General features: G+C 45.1%; 1 protein-coding gene across 1 annotated transcript in view; it reads right to left on the bottom strand.

Moving 5' to 3' along the window:
* Window positions 1–19,022, bottom strand: part of LOC106595002 (coiled-coil domain-containing protein 81) — a 32,748-nt gene extending 13,726 nt beyond the window's left edge. The window contains exons 1-7 of the mRNA XM_045699487.2: window positions 18,942–19,022; window positions 13,246–13,399; window positions 7,849–8,108; window positions 7,008–7,173; window positions 6,579–6,696; window positions 1,299–1,410; window positions 689–835 (exon numbers count right to left, since the gene is read on the bottom strand). Coding sequence (XP_045555443.2) covers window positions 689–835; window positions 1,299–1,410; window positions 6,579–6,696; window positions 7,008–7,173; window positions 7,849–8,108; window positions 13,246–13,399; window positions 18,942–19,022 — 1,038 coding nt within the window. The remainder of the gene's footprint in view (window positions 1–688; window positions 836–1,298; window positions 1,411–6,578; window positions 6,697–7,007; window positions 7,174–7,848; window positions 8,109–13,245; window positions 13,400–18,941) is intronic.
* Between the last annotated feature and the right edge of the window lie 900 nt (window positions 19,023–19,922).

Genomic DNA, 19,922 nt, shown 5'->3' with positions numbered 1-19,922 from the left:
GTTTAATGTGACTACTGAGTTTAATCTGACTACTGAGTTTCATCTCACTACTGAGTTTAATCTGACTACTGAGTTTAATCTGACTACTGAGTTTCATCTCACTACTGAGTTTAATCTGACTACTGAGTTTAATGTGACTACTGAGTTTAATCTGACTACTGAGTTTAATCTGACTACTGAGTTTAATCTGACTACTGAGTTTAATGTGACTACTGAGTTTAATCTGACTACTGAGTTTCATCTGACCACTGAGTTTAATCTGACTACTGAGTTTAATGTGACTACTGAGTTTAATGTGACTACTGAGTTTAATCTGACTACTGAGTTTAATGTGACTACTGAGTTTAATGTGACTACTGAGTTTCATCTGACTACTGAGTTTCATCTGACCACTGAGTTTAATCTGACTACTGAGTTTAATGTGACTACTGAGTTTCATCTGACTACTGAGTTTCATGTGACTACTGAGTTTAATCTGACTACTGAGTTTAATCTGACTACTGAGTTTAATCTCACTACTGAGTTTAATGTGACTCCAGGACTAAAACAAAAGTAGAAATGCAGACTCTCCCTGGGCTTTTAGTGGAGTAGTATTCTGTCTATTCATCACTCCAAGACAAAGAATAAAAGACAATAGGGAACATGTAACATGTTCCTCATCTCATCATCAGAGTGGTGTTGGCCTCACCTGCTCCCTCTGTAGGTAGTACTGGTCTCTGCGCTGCTCGTTGAATAGTAACACCCTCTCTTCCTCCTGCTGTTCCCTCAGCCTCTCCTCTGCCAGGTAATAGGGGATGTTACGCTGGGCCCGCTGCATGCACAGATAACACAACTCCTATAGGGAAAGATAGGTGATGTTATATACACAGGTAACACAACTCCTATAGGGAAAGATAGGTGATGTTATATACACAGGTAACAACCCCTATAGGGAAAGATATGTGATGTTATATACACTGGTAACACAACTCCTATAGGGAAAGATAGGTGATGTTATATACACAGGTAACACAACTCCTATAGGGAAAGATAGGTGATGTTATATACACAGGTAACACAACTCCTATAGGGAAAGATAGGAGATGTTATATACACAGGTAACACAACTCCTATAGGGAAAGATAGGTGATGTTATATACACAGGTAACACAACTCCTATAGGGAAAGATAGGTGATGTTATATACACAGGTAACAACTCCTATAGGGAAAGACAGTTATTGATTGAGTGATTGATTGATTGATTGATACCCCTCATACACACTCATAAAAGCAGAGTGTCCGGCACACACACACACACCTGTCCAGCCCTGTTGTGGTTGACACAGCGCATGTCCAGGTGAGAGTCCGCCCACTTCACCTTCCCCTCCTTCAAAGCAGCGCCCTCCAGTGGTAGGATAGACACTGTGGACCTACAGGACAGCAGGTTAGAAACAGATAGCAGTCCTGGGTTATCTTTCAGATCAGGGGCTATTCAACCACAGTCCTGGGTTATCTTTCAGATCAGGGGCTATTCAACCACAGTCCTGGGTTATCTTTCAGATCAGGGGCTATTCAACCACAGTCCTGGGTTATCTTTCAGATCAGGGGCTATTCAACCACAGTCCTGGGTTATCTTTCAGATCAGGGGCTATTCAACACAGTCCTGGGTTATCTTTCAGATCAGGGGCTATTCAACACAGTCCTGGGTTATCTTTCAGATCAGGGGCTATTCAACACAGTCCTGGGTTATATTTCAGATCAGGGGCTATTCAACACAGTCCTGGGTTATCTTTCAGATCAGGGGCTATTCAACCACAGTCCTGGGTTATCTTTCAGATCAGGGGCTATTCAACCACAGTCCTGGGTTATCTTTCAGATCAGGGGCTATTCAACACAGTCCTGGGTTATCTTTCAGATCAGGGGCTATTCAACCACAGTCCTGGGTTATCTTTCAGATCAGGGGCTATTCAACCACAGTCCTGGGTTATCTTTCAGATCAGGGGCTATTCAACCACAGTCCTGGGAGACCAAAATAAATCTGGTTATGTACCCCAAATGGCACCCTATTCCCATAGTGCACTACGTTTGACTAAAAGTAGGGAATAGGGCGCCATGTGGGACGCAAAACTGGTTCCCTTTCTTTCCTGTTAATCAGAGAGTGTACCCTCTGGCCAATCAATGATGACCAGCAGTACTTATTTTAATCAGAGAGTGGACCCTCTGGCCAATCAATGATGACCAGCAGTACTTATTTTAATCAGAGAGTGGACCCTCTGGCCAATCAATGATGACCAGCAGTACTTATTTTAATTAGAGAGTGGACTGTCTGGCCAATCAATGATGGCCAGCAGTACTTATTTTAATCAGAGAGTGGACTATCTGGCCAATCAATGATGACCAACAGTACTTATTTTAATCAGAGAGTGGACTGTCTGGCCAATCAATGATGACCAGCAGTATTTATTTTAATCAGGGAGAGGACTGTCTGGCCAGTTAATAGTGACCAGCAGTACTTGGGCCCCTAAGGGCCAGTAATTGAATAGCTCTGTGTCAGCTTACCCAACAGCTCTATTAGCACGTCAGCCTCCCTCAACCTTCCCTCCCTTTCCACTTTAGCTGGTGACAAACACTGAATACAGGCAGTTGCCCAAAATGCGTCTCGAATGGCACCCTATTCCCTATATAGTGCACTACTTTTGACCAGGGCCCATGGCACCCTATTCCCTATATAATGCACTACTTTTGCCCAGAGCCCTATGGGTTTCCTCAGAGCCATACATTAAGAGAGTTGGGCCAGGTTTCAGAACAGACACCATATTCTCAACATGTTGATGATATAACAATACGAGAGCCTCCGACAGTTCCCTGTGAAATGACCTGCTGTAAACAAGCAAAACAGAGCAGCGGATTTAACAGAAATGTTCAAATGATCATGTGTATCCAAGTCTGTAGTGTGTTGTAGTGTCAACAAACGGCATATCTGCTTTCACCGGACATGTTCATAAGTTTAGGAAACTAGCAGCAGTAAACAGCACAATGTGGAAGCCTTCAATTATCACTTGGCTCCGGCTGTGCAGGAGAAAGTGACGCTCTCAGAATGTTCAACAGCATTGACTCAACTCTCTCTACTGTATATATATGACTCTGGGTTTCCTGATGGGCCCTGGTCAAAAGTAGTGCACTATATAGGGAATAGGGTGTCATTTAGGATGCAACCAGTGTCTGTATGGACGGAGGAACGTCCAGAGGGGTCTAGTTTCAGAGCCCAGGGCCACGGGACCGCTGTGGGGGGTACAGGGCAGGCTAAACCTCAGGGCACACTGTCTGTATGATCAGGTGGTGACAGGTGAGGGACTGTCCCACACAGGGAGAGCTGCATCATTCATGGAGCTACTGCCCCAGGACAGGAGAGTAACACCCTCTCCTAGACTCCCGCAGACTCCCAAGGGTGTGTAAATCTAAAAGCATTGAATTGGAGGCATGGGGCTACTGGGAGTTTCCACCATATTTCTTATACCAGTCATTTCCTTTCAAATCAGTGAAGGGAAGTGAACAAGTGCACACTTTGGGAGGAAGGAGAGATAATTGGGACATAGCCTAGGTATTGGGTCTTCAGGTTTTAGTCAAGGCTACTCACTGAATTTAACTTATTATTGGGTCAGAGAGCTAACGCCGTCTTCAGGTTTTAGTCATGGCTACTCACTGAATTTAACTTATTATTGGGTCAGAGAGCTAACGCCGTCTTCAGGTTTTAGTCAAGGCTACTCACTGAATTTAACTTATTATTGGGTCAGAGAGCTAACGCCGTCTTCAGGTTTTAGTCAAGGCTACTCACTGAATTTAACTTATTATTGGGTCAGAGAGCTAACGCACGTCTTCAGGTTTTAGTCATGGCTACTCACTGAATTTAACTTATTATTGGGTCAGAGAGCTAACGCACGTCTTCAGGTTTTAGTCATGGCTACTCACTGAATTTAACTTATTATTGGGTCAGAGAGCTAACGCACGTCTTCAGGTTTTAGTCAAGGCTACTCACTGAATTTAACTTATTATTGGGTCAGAGAGCTAACGCCGTCTTCAGGTTTTAGTCAAGGCTACTCACTGAATTTAACTTATTATTGGGTCAGAGAGCTAACGCACGTCTTCAGGTTTTAGTCAAGGCTACTCACTGAATTTAACTTATTTGGGTAAAACATATACAACTAGATGTACATTGGCTCCCTATAGGATAGCACTTAGAAGTGATGATTAAAACACTTGTTTCCAAACTGGTTTTCTGTTACATTATGCAATCTGCTGTAGGCTGGGAGTGGGGTCTTGTGTTACTGTCCTGGATTAACAGGTTTAGAGAGGAGACCAACCAGGGTCTTGTGTTACTGTCCTGGATTAACAGGTTTAGAGAGGAGACCAACCAAGGTCTTGTGTTACTGTCCTGGATTAACAGGTTTAGAGGAGACCAACCAGGGTGTTGTGTTACTGTCCTGGATTAACAGGTTTAGAGGAGACCAACCAGGGTCTTGTGTTACTGTCCTGGATTAACAGGTTTAGAGAGGAGACCAACCAGGGTCTTGTGTTCCTGTCCTGGATTAACAGGTTTAGAGAGGAGACCAACCAGGGTCTTGTGTTCCTGTCCTGGATTAACAGGTTTAGAGAGGAGACCAACCAGGGTCTTGTGTTCCTGTCCTGGATTAACAGGTTTAGAGAGGAGACCAACCAGGGTCTTGTGTTACTGTCCTGGATTAACAGGTTTAGAGGAGACCAACCAGGGTCTTGTGTTACTGTCCTGGATTAACAGGTTTAGAGGAGACCAACCAGGGTCTTGTGTTCCTGTCCTGGATTAACAGGTTTAGAGAGGAGACCAACCAGGGTCTTGTGTTACTGTCCTGGATTAACAGGTTTAGAGAGGAGACCAACCAGGGTCTTGTGTTCCTGTCCTGGATTAACAGGGTTAGAGGAGAGACCAAACAGGGTCTTGTGTTACTGTCCTGGATTAACAGGTTTAGAGAGGAGACCAATCAGGGTCTTGTGTTCCTGTCCTGGATTAACAGGGTTAGAGGAGAGACCAACCAGGGTCAAGCGTCACTCACTATCCTGTGGCAGTGTGTGGCTATGTCTCAAACGGCACCCAAACAGCCCTATGAAGTAGTGCACTACGTAACATATGGAATATGATGCCATTTGGGATGCAGCCTGGTCAGTAGGAGATGAGGTTAGCAGTGTTAGCCGACAATAGCTGGGGTTAGCAGTGTTAGCCGACAATAGCTGGGGTTAGCAGTGTTAGCCGACAATAGCTGGGGTTAGCAGTGTTAGCCGACAATAGCTGGGGTTAACAGTGTTAGCCGACAATAGCTGGGGTTAGCAGTGTTAGCCGACAATAGCTGGGTTAACAGTGTTAGCCGACAATAGCTAGGGTTAGCAGTGAGGCCTACAACAGGTGGGGTTAGCAGTGAGGCCGACAAAAGCTGGGGTTAGCAGTGTTAGCCGACAATAGCTGGGGTTAACAGTGTTAGCCGACAATAGCTGGGGTTAACAGTGTTAGCCGACAATAGCTGGGGTTAGCAGTGTTAGCCGACAATAGCTGGGTTAACAGTGTTAGCCGACAATAGCTAGGGTTAGCAGTGAGGCCTACAACAGGTGGGGTTAGCAGTGAGGCCGACAAAAGCTGGGGTTAGCAGTGTTAGCCGACAATAGCTGGGGTTAACAGTGTTAGCCGACAATAGCTGGGTTAACAGTGTTAGCCGACAATAGCTAGGGTTAGCAGTGAGGCCTACAACAGGTGGGGTTAGCAGTGAGGCCGACAAAAGCTGGGGTTAGCAGTGTTAGCCGACAATAGCTGGGGTTAACAGTGTTAGCCGACAATAGCTGGGGTTAGCAGTGTTAGCCGAAAATAGCTGGGGTTAGCAGTGTTAGCCGACAATAGCTGGGGTTAACAGTGTTAGCCGACAATAGCTGGGGTTAGCAGTGAGGCCGACAACAGCTGGGGTTAGCAGTGGGGTTAGCCGACAATAGCTGGGGTTAGCCGACAATAGCTGGGGTTAACAGTGTTAGCCGACAATAGCTGTGGTTAGCTGTGTTAGCCGAAAATAGCTGGGGTTAGCAGTGTTAGCCGACAATAGCTGGGGTTAGCAGTGAGGCCGACAACAGCTGGGGTTAGCAGTAGGGTTAGCCGACAATAGCTGGGGTTAGCCAACAATAGCTGTGGTTAACAGTGTTAGCAGACAATAGCTGGGGTTAGCAGTGTTAGCCGACAATAGCTGGGGTTAGCACTGTTAGCCGACAATAGCTGGGGTTAACAGTGTTAGCCAACAATAGCCGGGGTTAGCAGTGAGGCCGACAATAGCCGGGGTTAGCAGTGAGGTCGACAATAGCCGGGGTTAGCAGTGAGGCCGACAATAGCCGGGGTTAGCAGTGAGGCCGACAATAGCCGGGGTTAGCAGTGAGGCCAACAATAGCCGGGGTTAGCAGTGAGGCCGACAACAGCTGGGGTTAGCAGTGAGGCCGACAACAGCTGGGGTTAGCAGTGAGGCCGACAACAGCTGGGGTTAGCAGTGAGGCCGACAACAGCTGGGGTTAGCAGTGAGGCCAACAATAACAATACCTGTCAGTGTTGGTCTCTGCTGGAGGTCTGGGCTCCAGGTCATCAGTGAGACTGATCCCGTTGACCTTGGCTGGGTGCAGGGTGTATCTAGATCTGGACCGCGGAGTAATCAGGGACTCTGGGTACACATGGTAACATAACTATAGATCAGAAAGACTTGACAGATGAAGCTACCGTAGGAAGAGAAATACATGTTCTGGGATACGCCCCTAAATCTAGATAATGTTATATTAGCTTACCTTTCTCTCCAACACAGGGTTATCAAGGTTAAGTGAGCCCAACACATATCTCTCACCAGAGACATTACACCCATTAAAACCCCTCAATCTGATCGAGATATTCACTGAGCAAATCCAAAGCAATTGAATTTGGCCATAAAAACCCTTAATGTTTTTAGAGGACTAGATTACACCACTGTCTCTCCCTCACCTCTATTCTCCTCCTTCCTGTCTGAGTCTGTCTGGACCTGGGCCAGGGCCTCCTCTCCCCAGTCCTTCCCCCGCTGTTTGGAAGAGATCCTGGGGAGGATGATGGTGCTGCTGGTCCCTGGTATGCTGGATCTCCCAAACAGGACAGAGTTGCTGGTGCCAGGTCTCTGGGATAGAGAGTGGATAGGGGGATTGTCATCAACACAAATACAAACGCACTTGTACAATCATACACACCTGCTCACTCTCTCTCTCTCTCTCTCTCTCTCTCTCACACACACACACACACACACACACACACACACACACACACACACTTACACACACACACACACACACACACACTTACACACACACACACACACACACACACATACTGTACACACACACACACACACACACACACACACACACACACACACACACACACACACACACACACACACACACACACACACACACACACACACACATACTGTACACACACACACACACACACATACTGTACACACACACATACTGTACACACACACACACACACACACACACACACACACACACACACACACACACACACACACACACACACACACATACTGTACACACACACACACACACACACACACACACACACACACACACACACACACACACACATACTGTACACACACACACACACATACACACACCCTACCCAATCCCCCCACACACCCACACACACACACACACACACACACACACACACACACACACACACACACACACACACACACACAATTTACCCAACCCCCGTCCCCGATACACATACTACCTACATGGCATATCTAATCCACCCTACTGACATTGGAGAGCGCCAAGAGCAGCTTCCCGCTGCCGTCCAGGGCTGTGACAAAGTCGTGGTAGAACTTCATCTTGACTTTGCTCTGGCAGAACAACAGCTCTCCGATGGCGTGGAAGGTGAAGAGGACTGAGCGTCCGGTGGCCACGGCTCTCAGCAACACCAGCAAAGTCTCTCTCACACAGCCCTCCACCACGTGACGCTCAAACGGGCTCTCCACAGACAGGGCTGTGAAGTTGAGCTGGACCAGTGGCACGTCCCCTGCTGTGATGACAGATGGATGACACACATTCCTAGTGTTAGTGTACTGGACTCCTGTGATGACAGATGGATGACACACATTCCTAGTGTTAGTGTACTGGACTCCTGTGATGACAGATGGATGACACACATTCCTAGTGTTAGTGTACTGGACTCCTGTGATGACAGATGGATGACACACATTCCTAGTGTTAGTGTACTGGACTACTGTGATGACTAACCTGCTTGTCTGAGACCTGAAGACTTTGTTATCCAAGTTAAAGCTATAGGCTTTAGCTCAGCAGGCTAACAGTCGTGTATAGACAGACAACCCGGGTTGGATAAGGCTCAGCCACACCAAGATGGCTCTCTCTATCCCATTCCCAACAGACTCTCCACAGACAGACATATTAACACACCAAGATGGCTCTCTCTATCCCATTCCCAACAGACTCTCCACAGACAGACATATTAACACATCAAGATGGCTCTCTCTATCCCATTCCCAACAGACTCTCCACAGACAGACATATTAACACATCAAGATGGCTCTCTCTATCCCATTCCCAACAGACTCTCCACAGACAGACATATTAACACATCAAGATGGCTCTCTCTATCCCATTCCAAACAGACTCTCCACAGACAGACATATTAACACACCAAGATGGCTCTCTCTATCCCATTCCCAACAGACTCTCCACAGACAGACATATTAACACATCAAGATGGCTCTCTCTATCCCATTCCCAACAGACTCTCCACAGACAGACATATTAACACACCAAGATGGCTCTCTCTATCCCATTCCCAACAGACTCTCCACAGACAGACATATTAACACATCAAGATGGCTCTCTCTATCCCATTCCCAACAGACTCTCCACAGACATATTAACACATCAAGATGGCTCTCTCTATCCCATTCCCAACAGACTCTCCACAGACAGACATATTAACACATCAAGATGGCTCTCTCTATCCCATTCCCAACAGACTCTCCACAGACATATTAACACACCAAGATGGCTCTCTCTATCCCATTCCCAACAGACTCTCCACAGACAGACATATTAACACATCAAGATGGCTCTCTCTATCCCATTCCCAACAGACTCTCCACAGACATATTAACACACCAAGATGGCGCTCTCTATCCCATTCCCAACAGACTCTCCACAGACAGACATATTAACACATCAAGATGGCTCTCTCTATCCCATTCCCAACAGACTCTCCACAGACATATTAACACATCAAGATGGCTCTCTCTATCCCATTCCCAACAGACTCTCCACAGACAGACATATTAACACATCAAGATGGCTCTCTCTATCCCATTCCCAACAGACTCTCCACAGACATATTAACACACCAAGATGGCGCTCTCTATCCCATTCCCAACAGACTCTCCACAGACAGACATATTAACACATCAAGATGGCTCTCTCTATCCCATTCCCAACAGACTCTCCACAGACAGACATATTAACACATCAAGATGGCTCTCTCTATCCCATTCCCAACAGACTCTCCACAGACATATTAACACACCAAGATGGCGCTCTCTATCCCATTCCCAACAGACTCTCCACAGACAGACATATTAACACATCAAGATGGCTCTCTCTATCCCATTCCCAACAGACTCTCCACAGACAGACATATTAACACATCAAGATGGCTCTCTCTATCCCATTCCCAACAGGCTCTCCACAGACAGACATATTAACACATCAAGATGGCTCTCTCTATCCCATTCCCAACAGACTCTCCACAGACAGACATATTAACACATCAAGATGGCTCTCTCTATCCCATTCCCAACAGACTCTCCACAGACAGACATATTAACACATCAAGATGGCTCTCTCTATCCCATTCCCAACAGACTCTCCACAGACAGACATATTAACACATCAAGATGGCTCTCTCTATCCCATTCCCAACAGGCTCTCCACAGACAGACATATTAACACATCAAGATGGCTCTCTCTATCCCATTCACAACAGACTCTCCACAGACAGACATATTAACACACCCAGATGGCTCTCTCTATCCCATTCCCAACAGACTCTCCACAGACAGACATATTAACACATCAAGATGGCTCTCTCTATCCCATTCCCAACAGACTCTCCACAGACAGACATATTAACACACCAAGATGGCTCTCTCTATCCCATTCCCAACAGACACAGACATATTAACACACCAAGATGGCTCTCTCTATCCCATTCCAAACAGACTCTCCACAGACAGACATATGAACACACCAAGATGGCTCTCTCTATCCCATTCCCAACAGACTCTCCACAGACATATTAACACACCAAGATGGCTCTCTCTATCCCATTCCCAACAGACTCTCCACAGACAGACATATTAACACACCAAGATGGCTCTCTCTATCCCATTCCCAACAGACTCTCCACAGACAGACATATTAACACATCAAGATGGCTCTCTCTATCCCATTCCCAACAGGCTCTCCACAGACAGACATATTAACACATCAAGATGGCTCTCTCTATCCCATTCCCAACAGACTCTCCACAGACAGACATATTAACACATCAAGATGGCTCTCTCTATCCCATTCCCAACAGGCTCTCCACAGACAGACATATTAACACATCAAGATGGCTCTCTCTATCCCATTCCCAACAGACTCTCCACAGACATATTAACACACCAAGATGCTCTCTCTATCCCATTCCAAACAGACTCTCCACAGACAGACATATGAACACACCAAGATGGCTCTCTCTATCCCATTCCCAACAGACTCTCCACAGACATATTAACACACAAGATGGCTCTCTCTATCCATTCCCAACAGACTCTCCACAGACATATTAACACACCCAGATGGCTCTCTCTATCCCATTCCCAACAGACTCTCCACAGACAGACATATTAACACATCAAGATGGCTCTCTCTATCCCATTCCCAACAGGCTCTCCACAGACAGACATATTAACACATCAAGATGGCTCTCTCTATCCCATTCACAACAGACTCTCCACAGACAGACATATTAACACACCCAGATGGCTCTCTCTATCCATTCCAACAGACTCTCCACAGACAGACATATTAACACACCAAGATGGCTCTCTCTATCCCATTCCCAACAGACTCTCCACAGACAGACATATTAACACACCAAGATGGCTCTCTCTATCCCATTCCCAACAGACTCTCCACAGACAGACATATTAACACACCAAGATGGCTCTCTCTATCCCATTCCCAACAGACTCTCCACAGACATATTAACACACCAAGATGGCTCTCTCTATCCCATTCCCAACAGACTCTCCACAGACAGACATATTAACACACCAAGATGGCTCTCTCTATCCCATTCCCAACTGACTCTCCACAGACAGACATATTAACACATCACGATGGCTATCTCTATCCCATTCCCAACAGACTCTCCACAGACAGACATATTAACACATCAAGATGGCTCTCTCTATCCCATTCCCAACAGGCTCTCCACAGACAGACATATTAACACACCAAGATGGCTCTCTCTATCCCATTCCAAACAGACTCTCCACAGACAGACATATTAACACACCAAGATGGCTCTCTCTATCCCATTCCCAACAGACTCTCCACAGACATATTAACACACCAAGATGGCTCTCTCTATCCCATTCCAAACAGACTCTCCACAGACAGACATATTAACACACCAAGATGGCTCTCTCTATCCCATTCCCAACAGACTCTCCACAGACATATTAACACACCCAGATGGCTCTCTCTATCCCATTCCCAACAGACTCTCCACAGACAGACATATTAACACATCAAGATGGCTCTCTCTATCCCATTCCCAACAGGCTCTCCACAGACAGACATATTAACACATCAAGATGGCTCTCTCTATCCCATTCCCAACAGGCTCTCCACAGACATATTAACACATCAAGATGGCTCTCTCTATCCCATTCCCAACAGACTCTCCACAGACAGACATATTAACACATCAAGATGGCTCTCTCTATCCCATTCCCAACAGACTCTCCACAGACATATTAACACACCAAGATGGCTCTCTCTATCCCATTCCCAACAGACTCTCCACAGACAGGGCTGTGAAGTTGAGCTGGACCAGTGGCACATCCCTTGCAGTGATGACAGACGGACAGGCGCATGGAACAGGCACACACATAGAAATACAACGACTAGAGCGGACATGTCATTGTGTTGCCGCTGCTAAAAGCAGCACTTGGATTTAGACACACAGCTGTGCACTGGGTTTTCTCATTCATTCTCTTTCATCATAGTGTTTCTATGGGACACATTGCTGGTATTACTGTAACATACTGTTTCTATGGGACACATTGCTGGTATCACTGTAACATAGTGTTTCTATGGGACACATTGCTGGTATCACTGTAACATAGTGTTTCTATGGGACACATTGCTGGTATCACTGTAACATAGTGTTTCTATGGGACACATTGCTGGTATCACTGTAACATAGTGTTTCTATGGGACACATTGCTGGTATCACTGTAACATACTGTTTCTATGGGACACATTGCTGGTATCACTGTAACATAGTGTTTCTAAGGGGAACATTGCTGGTATCACTGTAACATAGTGTTTCTATGGGACACATTGCTGCTATCACTGTAACATAGTGTTTCTATGGGACACATTGCTGGTATCACTGTAACATAGTGTTTCTATGGGACACATTGCTGGTATCACTGTAACATAGTGTTTCTATGGGACACATTGCTGCTATCACTGTAACATAGTGGTTCTATGGGACACATTGCTGGTATCACTGTAACATAGTGTTTCTATGGGACACATTGCTGGTATCACTGTAACATAGTGTTTCTATGGGACACATTGCTGGTATCACTGTAACATAATGAATGGAAGTGGGATGATTAATCATCTTTCCTGACACCTGAATAATTGTACTAGTTCCCCAAGCTACTGCCCAGGCTTTAGCTCAGCGGGCTATCAGCACAACTCAGGGTTGATATCTGCGCTCGTTCACATAAACGTGCCAGCGTTGACAGAAGATGTCTCATGTGTGTGTGCGTGTGTGTGTGCGTGCGTGCGTACTCGTGTGTGTGTGTGTGTGTGTGTGTCTGTGTTGTTGGCCCATCGCCACTCACCTGCAGACAGCGGTTTGACCTGCTTGAGGCCGTGTGACTGGGACAGCTTCTCAGAGAGCAGGAAGATGGGTCGCTGGATCAAAACAAACTTGTTGCCTACGTCCAGCTTCTGCTGAGAGAAGGTGAAGGTTCCCAGGCCTGCGATGTAGACCCCCTGGACAGACAGACACACAGACACAGCAAGTTGTCAACCAGTTCTCCTAGACCTGATGATGAATACAGCTGAAGGACAATCATGATAATGCCTCTACTATTTATGATATGTCATATTTACTTTCCTAATGCCTTGCCTAACTTTCCTCAGAGCTGAAAGATTTCTTAATCTCACTGAAAATTGGGCAATAAGATAACTGCCAGCTTCAAATCTATGTCACATGGTAAAATAGTCCTATTTCAGAGTTGATATTCATACACTACCGTAGCTCCAGAGCAAAAATGTCAAGTTAAACTCAATTCATTCCAATCCCAAATAAAATACAACAGCTGGCTTTCATTGGCTGACTGGCATCGCTCGGAGAGCAGCTGCCCTTTTCTCTCACTTGTAGAAAGCAGAGAACAGAGATGGTGCCAGTTTGCTTTGCCAGTCAGCCGTTTAGTCAGCGCGCCACTTGTAGAAAGCAGAGAACAGAGATGGTGCCAGTTTGCTTTGCCAGTCAGCCGTTTAGTCAGTGCGCCACTTGTAGAAAGCAGAGAACAGAGATGGTGCCAGTTTGCTTTGCCAGTCAGCCGTTTAGTCAGTGCGCCGATTGCTTTCAGTTTGATGTCGGCATTTTGTAAACCTTGTTGTAATCTGATAGCCAGGGGTTGATCGAATTGGGAATTGAGAGGTGAGGGAGCCCTCATTTTTGGTGACCAATCGAAATATAAAGCTATTTTATTGCTATTAAAATATGGGCTGTGATAGCTGCAGGCCTAATTGATATTTGTATTCATTTGCCCCAGAGGCTAGTGTAATTTTGCTCTCATGTATTGGTATGAAAATAAACACAACTGAACAACGTACACTACCTGATCCTACTTGTAGCCAACCTGATCCCTACCTGTAGCCTACCTGATCCCTACCTGTAGTCTACCTGATCCCTACATGTAGCCTACCTGATCCCTACCTTTTTGTCTACCTGATCCTACCTGCAGTCTACCTGATCCTACCTGTAGTCTACCTGATCCCTACCTGTAGTCTACCTTATCCCTACCTGTAGCCTACCTGATTCCTACCTGTAGTCTACCTGATCCCTACCTGTAGACTCCCTGATCCCTGCCTGTAGTCTACCTGATCCCTACCTGTAGGCTACCTGATCCCTACTTGTAGTCTACCTGATCCTACCTGCAATCTACTTGATCCCTACCTGTAGTCTACCTGATCCCTACCTGTAGTCTACCTGATCCCTACCTTTTTGTCTACCTGATCCTACCTGTAGTCTACCTGATCCTACCTGTAGTCTACCTGATCCCTACCTGTAGTCTACCTGATACCTACCTGTAGACTCCCTGATCCCTGCCTGTAGTCTACCTGATCCCTACCTGTAGGCTACCTGATCCCTACTTGTAGTCTACCTGATCCTACCTGCAATCTACTTGATCCCTACCTGTAGTCTACCTGATCCCTACCTGTAGTCTACCTGATCCCTACCTGCAGTCTACTTGACCACTACCTGTAGTCTACCTGTTCCCTACCTGTAGGCTACCTGCCTCTGGAATAAAAAACCATGCATTTCCATCTCTCACTCTATCAATCTTGCTTGTCCATCTTCCTCAGTTAAAATGAGATATTTTTTACTGATCTATCTTGCTGGCAAAACGTCATTAAACATAGCTAAGTTATTTAGCTATAGTGTGGATGTTATTAAATATAATATTCACACAGATAATCCACCTGCGTAGGTAACATACCACCAGGGAAATGTTGCAATCAATATTCTCGGAGCCGCCTTGTTGATACAAAATGCTTCAATATTCTCAGAATGTTTTCCTTCCATGGCGATGAAAGGAAATGCAAAAATGAACTGAGCGCACACATGAGGATCATCTCTGAATGAAGCACGTGAGACAATGACACTGTCATGGTACACTGTAGGCCTACGAGCCATTCGACAAGGATGGCTTCATACAGCCTATAGCAGGGGAGTCTGCAGCCTTTTTCATGTGGAGTGCCAATTTACAATTCATCCTACCATTTCTAAAGATCTGCGTACCAGTTATGATTTTCATATACGCATTGTAGGATACCTAACTGTGCCCAAAACATTTCTAACTGCCCACAAATTAAATAATTATATACAGTGCATTCAGAAAGTATTCAGACACCTTGACATATTCCGCATTATGTTACGTTACAGCCTTATTCTAAAATTACACAAAATACCCCATAATGACAAAGCAAAAACAGGTTTAAAAAATAAAACTGAAATATTTCATTTACATAAGTATTCAGACCCTTTTCTCAGTACTTTGAGCACCTTTAGCAGTGATTACAGCCTCGAGCCTTCCTGGGTATGACACTACATGCTTGGTCCACCTGTATTTGGGGAGTTTCTCCCATTCTTCTCTGCAGATCCTCTAAAGCACCTTCAAGTTGGATGGGGAGAGTCGCTGGACAACTATTTTTAGGTCTCTCCAGAGATGTTTCGATTGGGTTCAAGTCCGGGCTCTGGCTGGGCCACTCAAGGACATTCAGACACCGAAGCCACTCCTGCATTCTCTTGGCTGTGTGCTTAGGGTCGTTGTCCTGTTGGAAGTGGACTCTTCGCCCCAGTCTGAGGTCCTGAGCACTCTGGAGCAGGTTTTCATCAAGGTTCTTTCTGCACTTTGCTCCTTTCATCTTTCCTTCGATCCTGACTAGTCTCCCAGTCGCTGCTGCTGAAAAACATCCCTACAACATGATGCTGCCACCACCATGCTTCACTGTAGGGATGGTGCCAGGCATTCAGGCTAAAGAGTTCAATCTTAGTTTCATCAGACCAGAGAATCTTGTTTCTCATGGTCTGAGTATTCCTTTAGGTTCCTTTTGGCAAACTCTAAGTGGGCTGTCATGTGCCTTTTACTGAGGAGCGGCTTTCGTCTGGCCACTCTACCATAAAGGCCAGATTGGTGGAGTGCTGCAGAGATGGTTGTCCTTCTGGAAGGTTCTCCCATCTCCACAGAGGAATTCTGGAGCTCTGTCAGAGTGACCATAGGGTTCTTGGTCACCTCCCTGACCAAGACCCTTCTCCCCCAATTGCTCAGTTTGGCCGGGCGACCAGTGATATTGGGGACCTTCAATGCTGCAGAAATGTTTTGGTACTTCCCCAGATCTGTGCCTCAACACAATCCTGTCTCGGAGCTCTACGGACAATTCCTTCAACCTCGTGGCTTGGTTTTTGCTCTGACATGCACTGTCAACTGTGGAACCTTATATAGACAGGTGTGTGCCCTTCCAAATCATGCCCAATCAATTAAATTTACCACAGGTGGACTCCAATCAAGTTGTAGAAACATCTTAAGGATGATCATGCACCTGAGCTCAATTTTGAGTCTTATAGCAAAGGGTCTGAATACTTATTAAGGTATTTCTGTTTTTTATTTGTAATTAATTTGTGAAAATATCAACATGAATTTTTTTTACATCCATTTTAGATTAAGGCTGTAATGTAACAAAATGTTGGAAAGGGAAGGGGTCTAAATGCTTTCCGAATGCCCTGTAGCTGACTACTAGACAGAGGCGCTGTCCATTCAGCACCACGTCACGGAGCTCCACTATGCCTGTACCGAGGCGCTGTCCATTCAGCACCACGTCACAGAGCTCCACTATGCCTGTACCGAGGAGCTGTCCATTCAGCACCACGTCACAGAGCTCCACTATGCCTGTACCAAGGCGCTGTCCATTCAGCACCACGTCACAGAGCTCCACTATGCCTGTACCGAGGCGCTGTCCATTCAGCGGTGCTGAATCACGGGCGTGGCCTTAGTGCCCTTTAAAAATTTGATTTTCCCTTTGTATTTCATGATATTCATCATTCTTTAGTCGAGTTTGTTTGTCTTCATGCGTCCTTGTCAATTAAAGGCCTAAGTAAGTCTGATGTAGGCTATGCCTTTTATTTCAATGCATGTGTAGGATTTATCTGGCATAATTTGCATTCACAGTCAGCTGTTTTATGCATCGGTTACTCAAGCAATCAAAAGCCCTTTTTACATCAGCAGATGTCACAAAGTGCTTCTACAGAAACCCAGCCTAAAACCCCAAAGAGCAAGCAATGCAGATGTAGAAGCACTGTGGCTAGGAAAAACTCCCTAGAAAGGCCGGAACCTAGGAAGAAACCTAGAGAGGAACCAGGCTCTGAGGGGTGGCCAGTCCTCTTCTGGCTGTGCCGGATGGAGATTATAAGAGTACATGGCCATTAAGGCCAGATCGTTTCACACTGATGTCAGCATTTAATGTCGGGCCTTGATAGCATGTATTATGCATCTATTTCATGTTCACTGTATGTACCGTTCCACAAGTAAATTAGTCAATTTATGACGAGGTTGAGTAGTGGTTGACATTGTAGCCGGTGGTGTAAAGTAAAATACAACGTAACAAGTAATACGTTTTTTGGGGTAGCTGTACTTTACTATTTATATTTTCGACAACTTTTACTCCACTGCATTCTCAAAGAAGATAATGTACTTTTTACTCAATACATTTTCCCTGACACCCAAAAGTACTCATTACATTTCAAATGCTTAGCAGGACAGGAAAATGGTCCAATTCACACAGTTACCAAGAGAACAACTCTGGTCATCCCTACCTCCTCTGACCTGGTGGACTTACTGAACACACATGCTTGGTTTGTAAATTCTATCTGAGTGTTGGAGTTTGCCCCTGTCTGTCCGTGAGAAATAAAACCAGATAATGGTACCATCTGGTTTGCTTAATATAAGTAATGGATAATGATGTATACTTTTACTTTTGATACACAAGTTTATTTTTGCAATTACATTTACTTTTGATACTTAAGTATGTTTAAAAGCAAATCGTTTTAGACTTTTACTGGGTGACTTTCACTTCTACTTGAGTCATTTTCTATTAAGGTATCTTTACTTTTACTTAAGTGTGACATGTGGGTACTTTTTCCCCCACTGATTGTAGCCTACACGCAGTTCCTGTCACAAAATCCTTCGTTGTGTTGCAGGGAAGACCAAAATGCAGTGGAGTTGTGGATACTCATATTTTAATTAACAAAAAAAGAGTAGCGCATCCACTTGACAAAACAATAAATGATACCCACAACACTAAACAGTTTTGCAGGCTCACCAACGCAGTGCAAAAACAACTACCCACAAAACCAAGTGACAAACATACTCCTACATATATGACTCCCAATCAGGAACAACGATCCCCAGCTGTTCCTGATCAGGAGTCACAAGACCAACACAGAACAATCACACACACACACAAGACTGCCACGTCCTGACCCCAAAACTACTACAACAGCTCCATCTGCTGGTCAGGACGTGACAGTTCCCCAGACCTTTAAACCTGATACTGCATGATAATTAATACCTGATGTCATTTTGTTTCATTTTGCTGTTCGTCAAATAGCATTTTCCAGTTTTTAAATGGTGTATAAATGCAGTAAATAAGCTTCAAACTGCTAAAAACATCCTCTGCTATACCCTCAGTTTAGCTGAACTGACTGAACACTAACTATGGCAATATCGACTTTCTAAAGTGCTCTCACCTTTTGCAAGGTCATCTGTCGCTCCACGAAAGATGACACGTTTGACCAAATGCTGTCAACGTCTGAAATAAAGGGGAACATTTTCAGAACAATTTTCAGAAAATAAAAATTGCTTATACAGCTAAATGTTTAAAAAATGTAGTATAAATCAAATGACATGCACACCTTGATTCTATATTGTGCAAAGTTTGCAAACAAATGCGCATAGCCTAGGTGTTTTTAAGATGCAGCAAGGTGGGCTATATATTTTCTACTGTACAATAAAATAGGCTAGAAAGTGTGTCCTGTCCTGACCGTTTTCTGAGAGCTGAGAGAGGGTTGGAAAGGACTTCATCTCCGCCTCCGACACCACGGACAACAAGTCGGTCATCATGACAATTACAGCAAAATCTTTTTTTTAAAAGATAGAAAAGAAACCCAGAGTTGTTTCAGTTCAATCCACCGCCTTCCAGATTCTCCCCCGCCGATAGCCCATTACAGTGCGTCTCCTCGGGTGATAAATCTCGATGGGAAATGCATCCGTGCGCGCAACTCCAACACTGACCTTGTTGCTACGAGTAACGTCACAATAGCCACTTGCAACCCCCGCAGCGACAGTCACTGGGGCCAAAGTTTAGCCCTGCAGATTAGAAACTCCGTTTATTTTAACTTTAGCATGTCTTCTAAAAGCAAATAGGCCTGTATAATGACTTTAAGGATCCCTTCCGAGTTGAATCCAGATAGCTCATGTCATGAAAATGGTCACTGTATTTCTGAGACCGATTTAATCAAGAATGGTAGATGAGCAATTGTGCATTTGCATCCCTCTTGTGAAGCAATTTTCACTGCCCCCCAGCTATATCTGTTGAAACGTAATAAAGCCGTACATGTGTGTCATTCAGCAGGCTTTTGAAGTAAAGTGTAAACCAGCACATTGGCAGGTTTACAACTGACCGGGTAGTGAGTGTTGATTTTACGTGCTTTCGCTGTGATTGTTCATGT

Source organism: Salmo salar, chromosome 17 (genome assembly GCF_965601325.2).
Source record: "Salmo salar chromosome 17, fSalSal1, whole genome shotgun sequence".
Taxonomy (NCBI): domain Eukaryota; kingdom Metazoa; phylum Chordata; class Actinopteri; order Salmoniformes; family Salmonidae; genus Salmo; species Salmo salar.
This window is presented reverse-complemented; position numbering and strand designations above follow the sequence as displayed.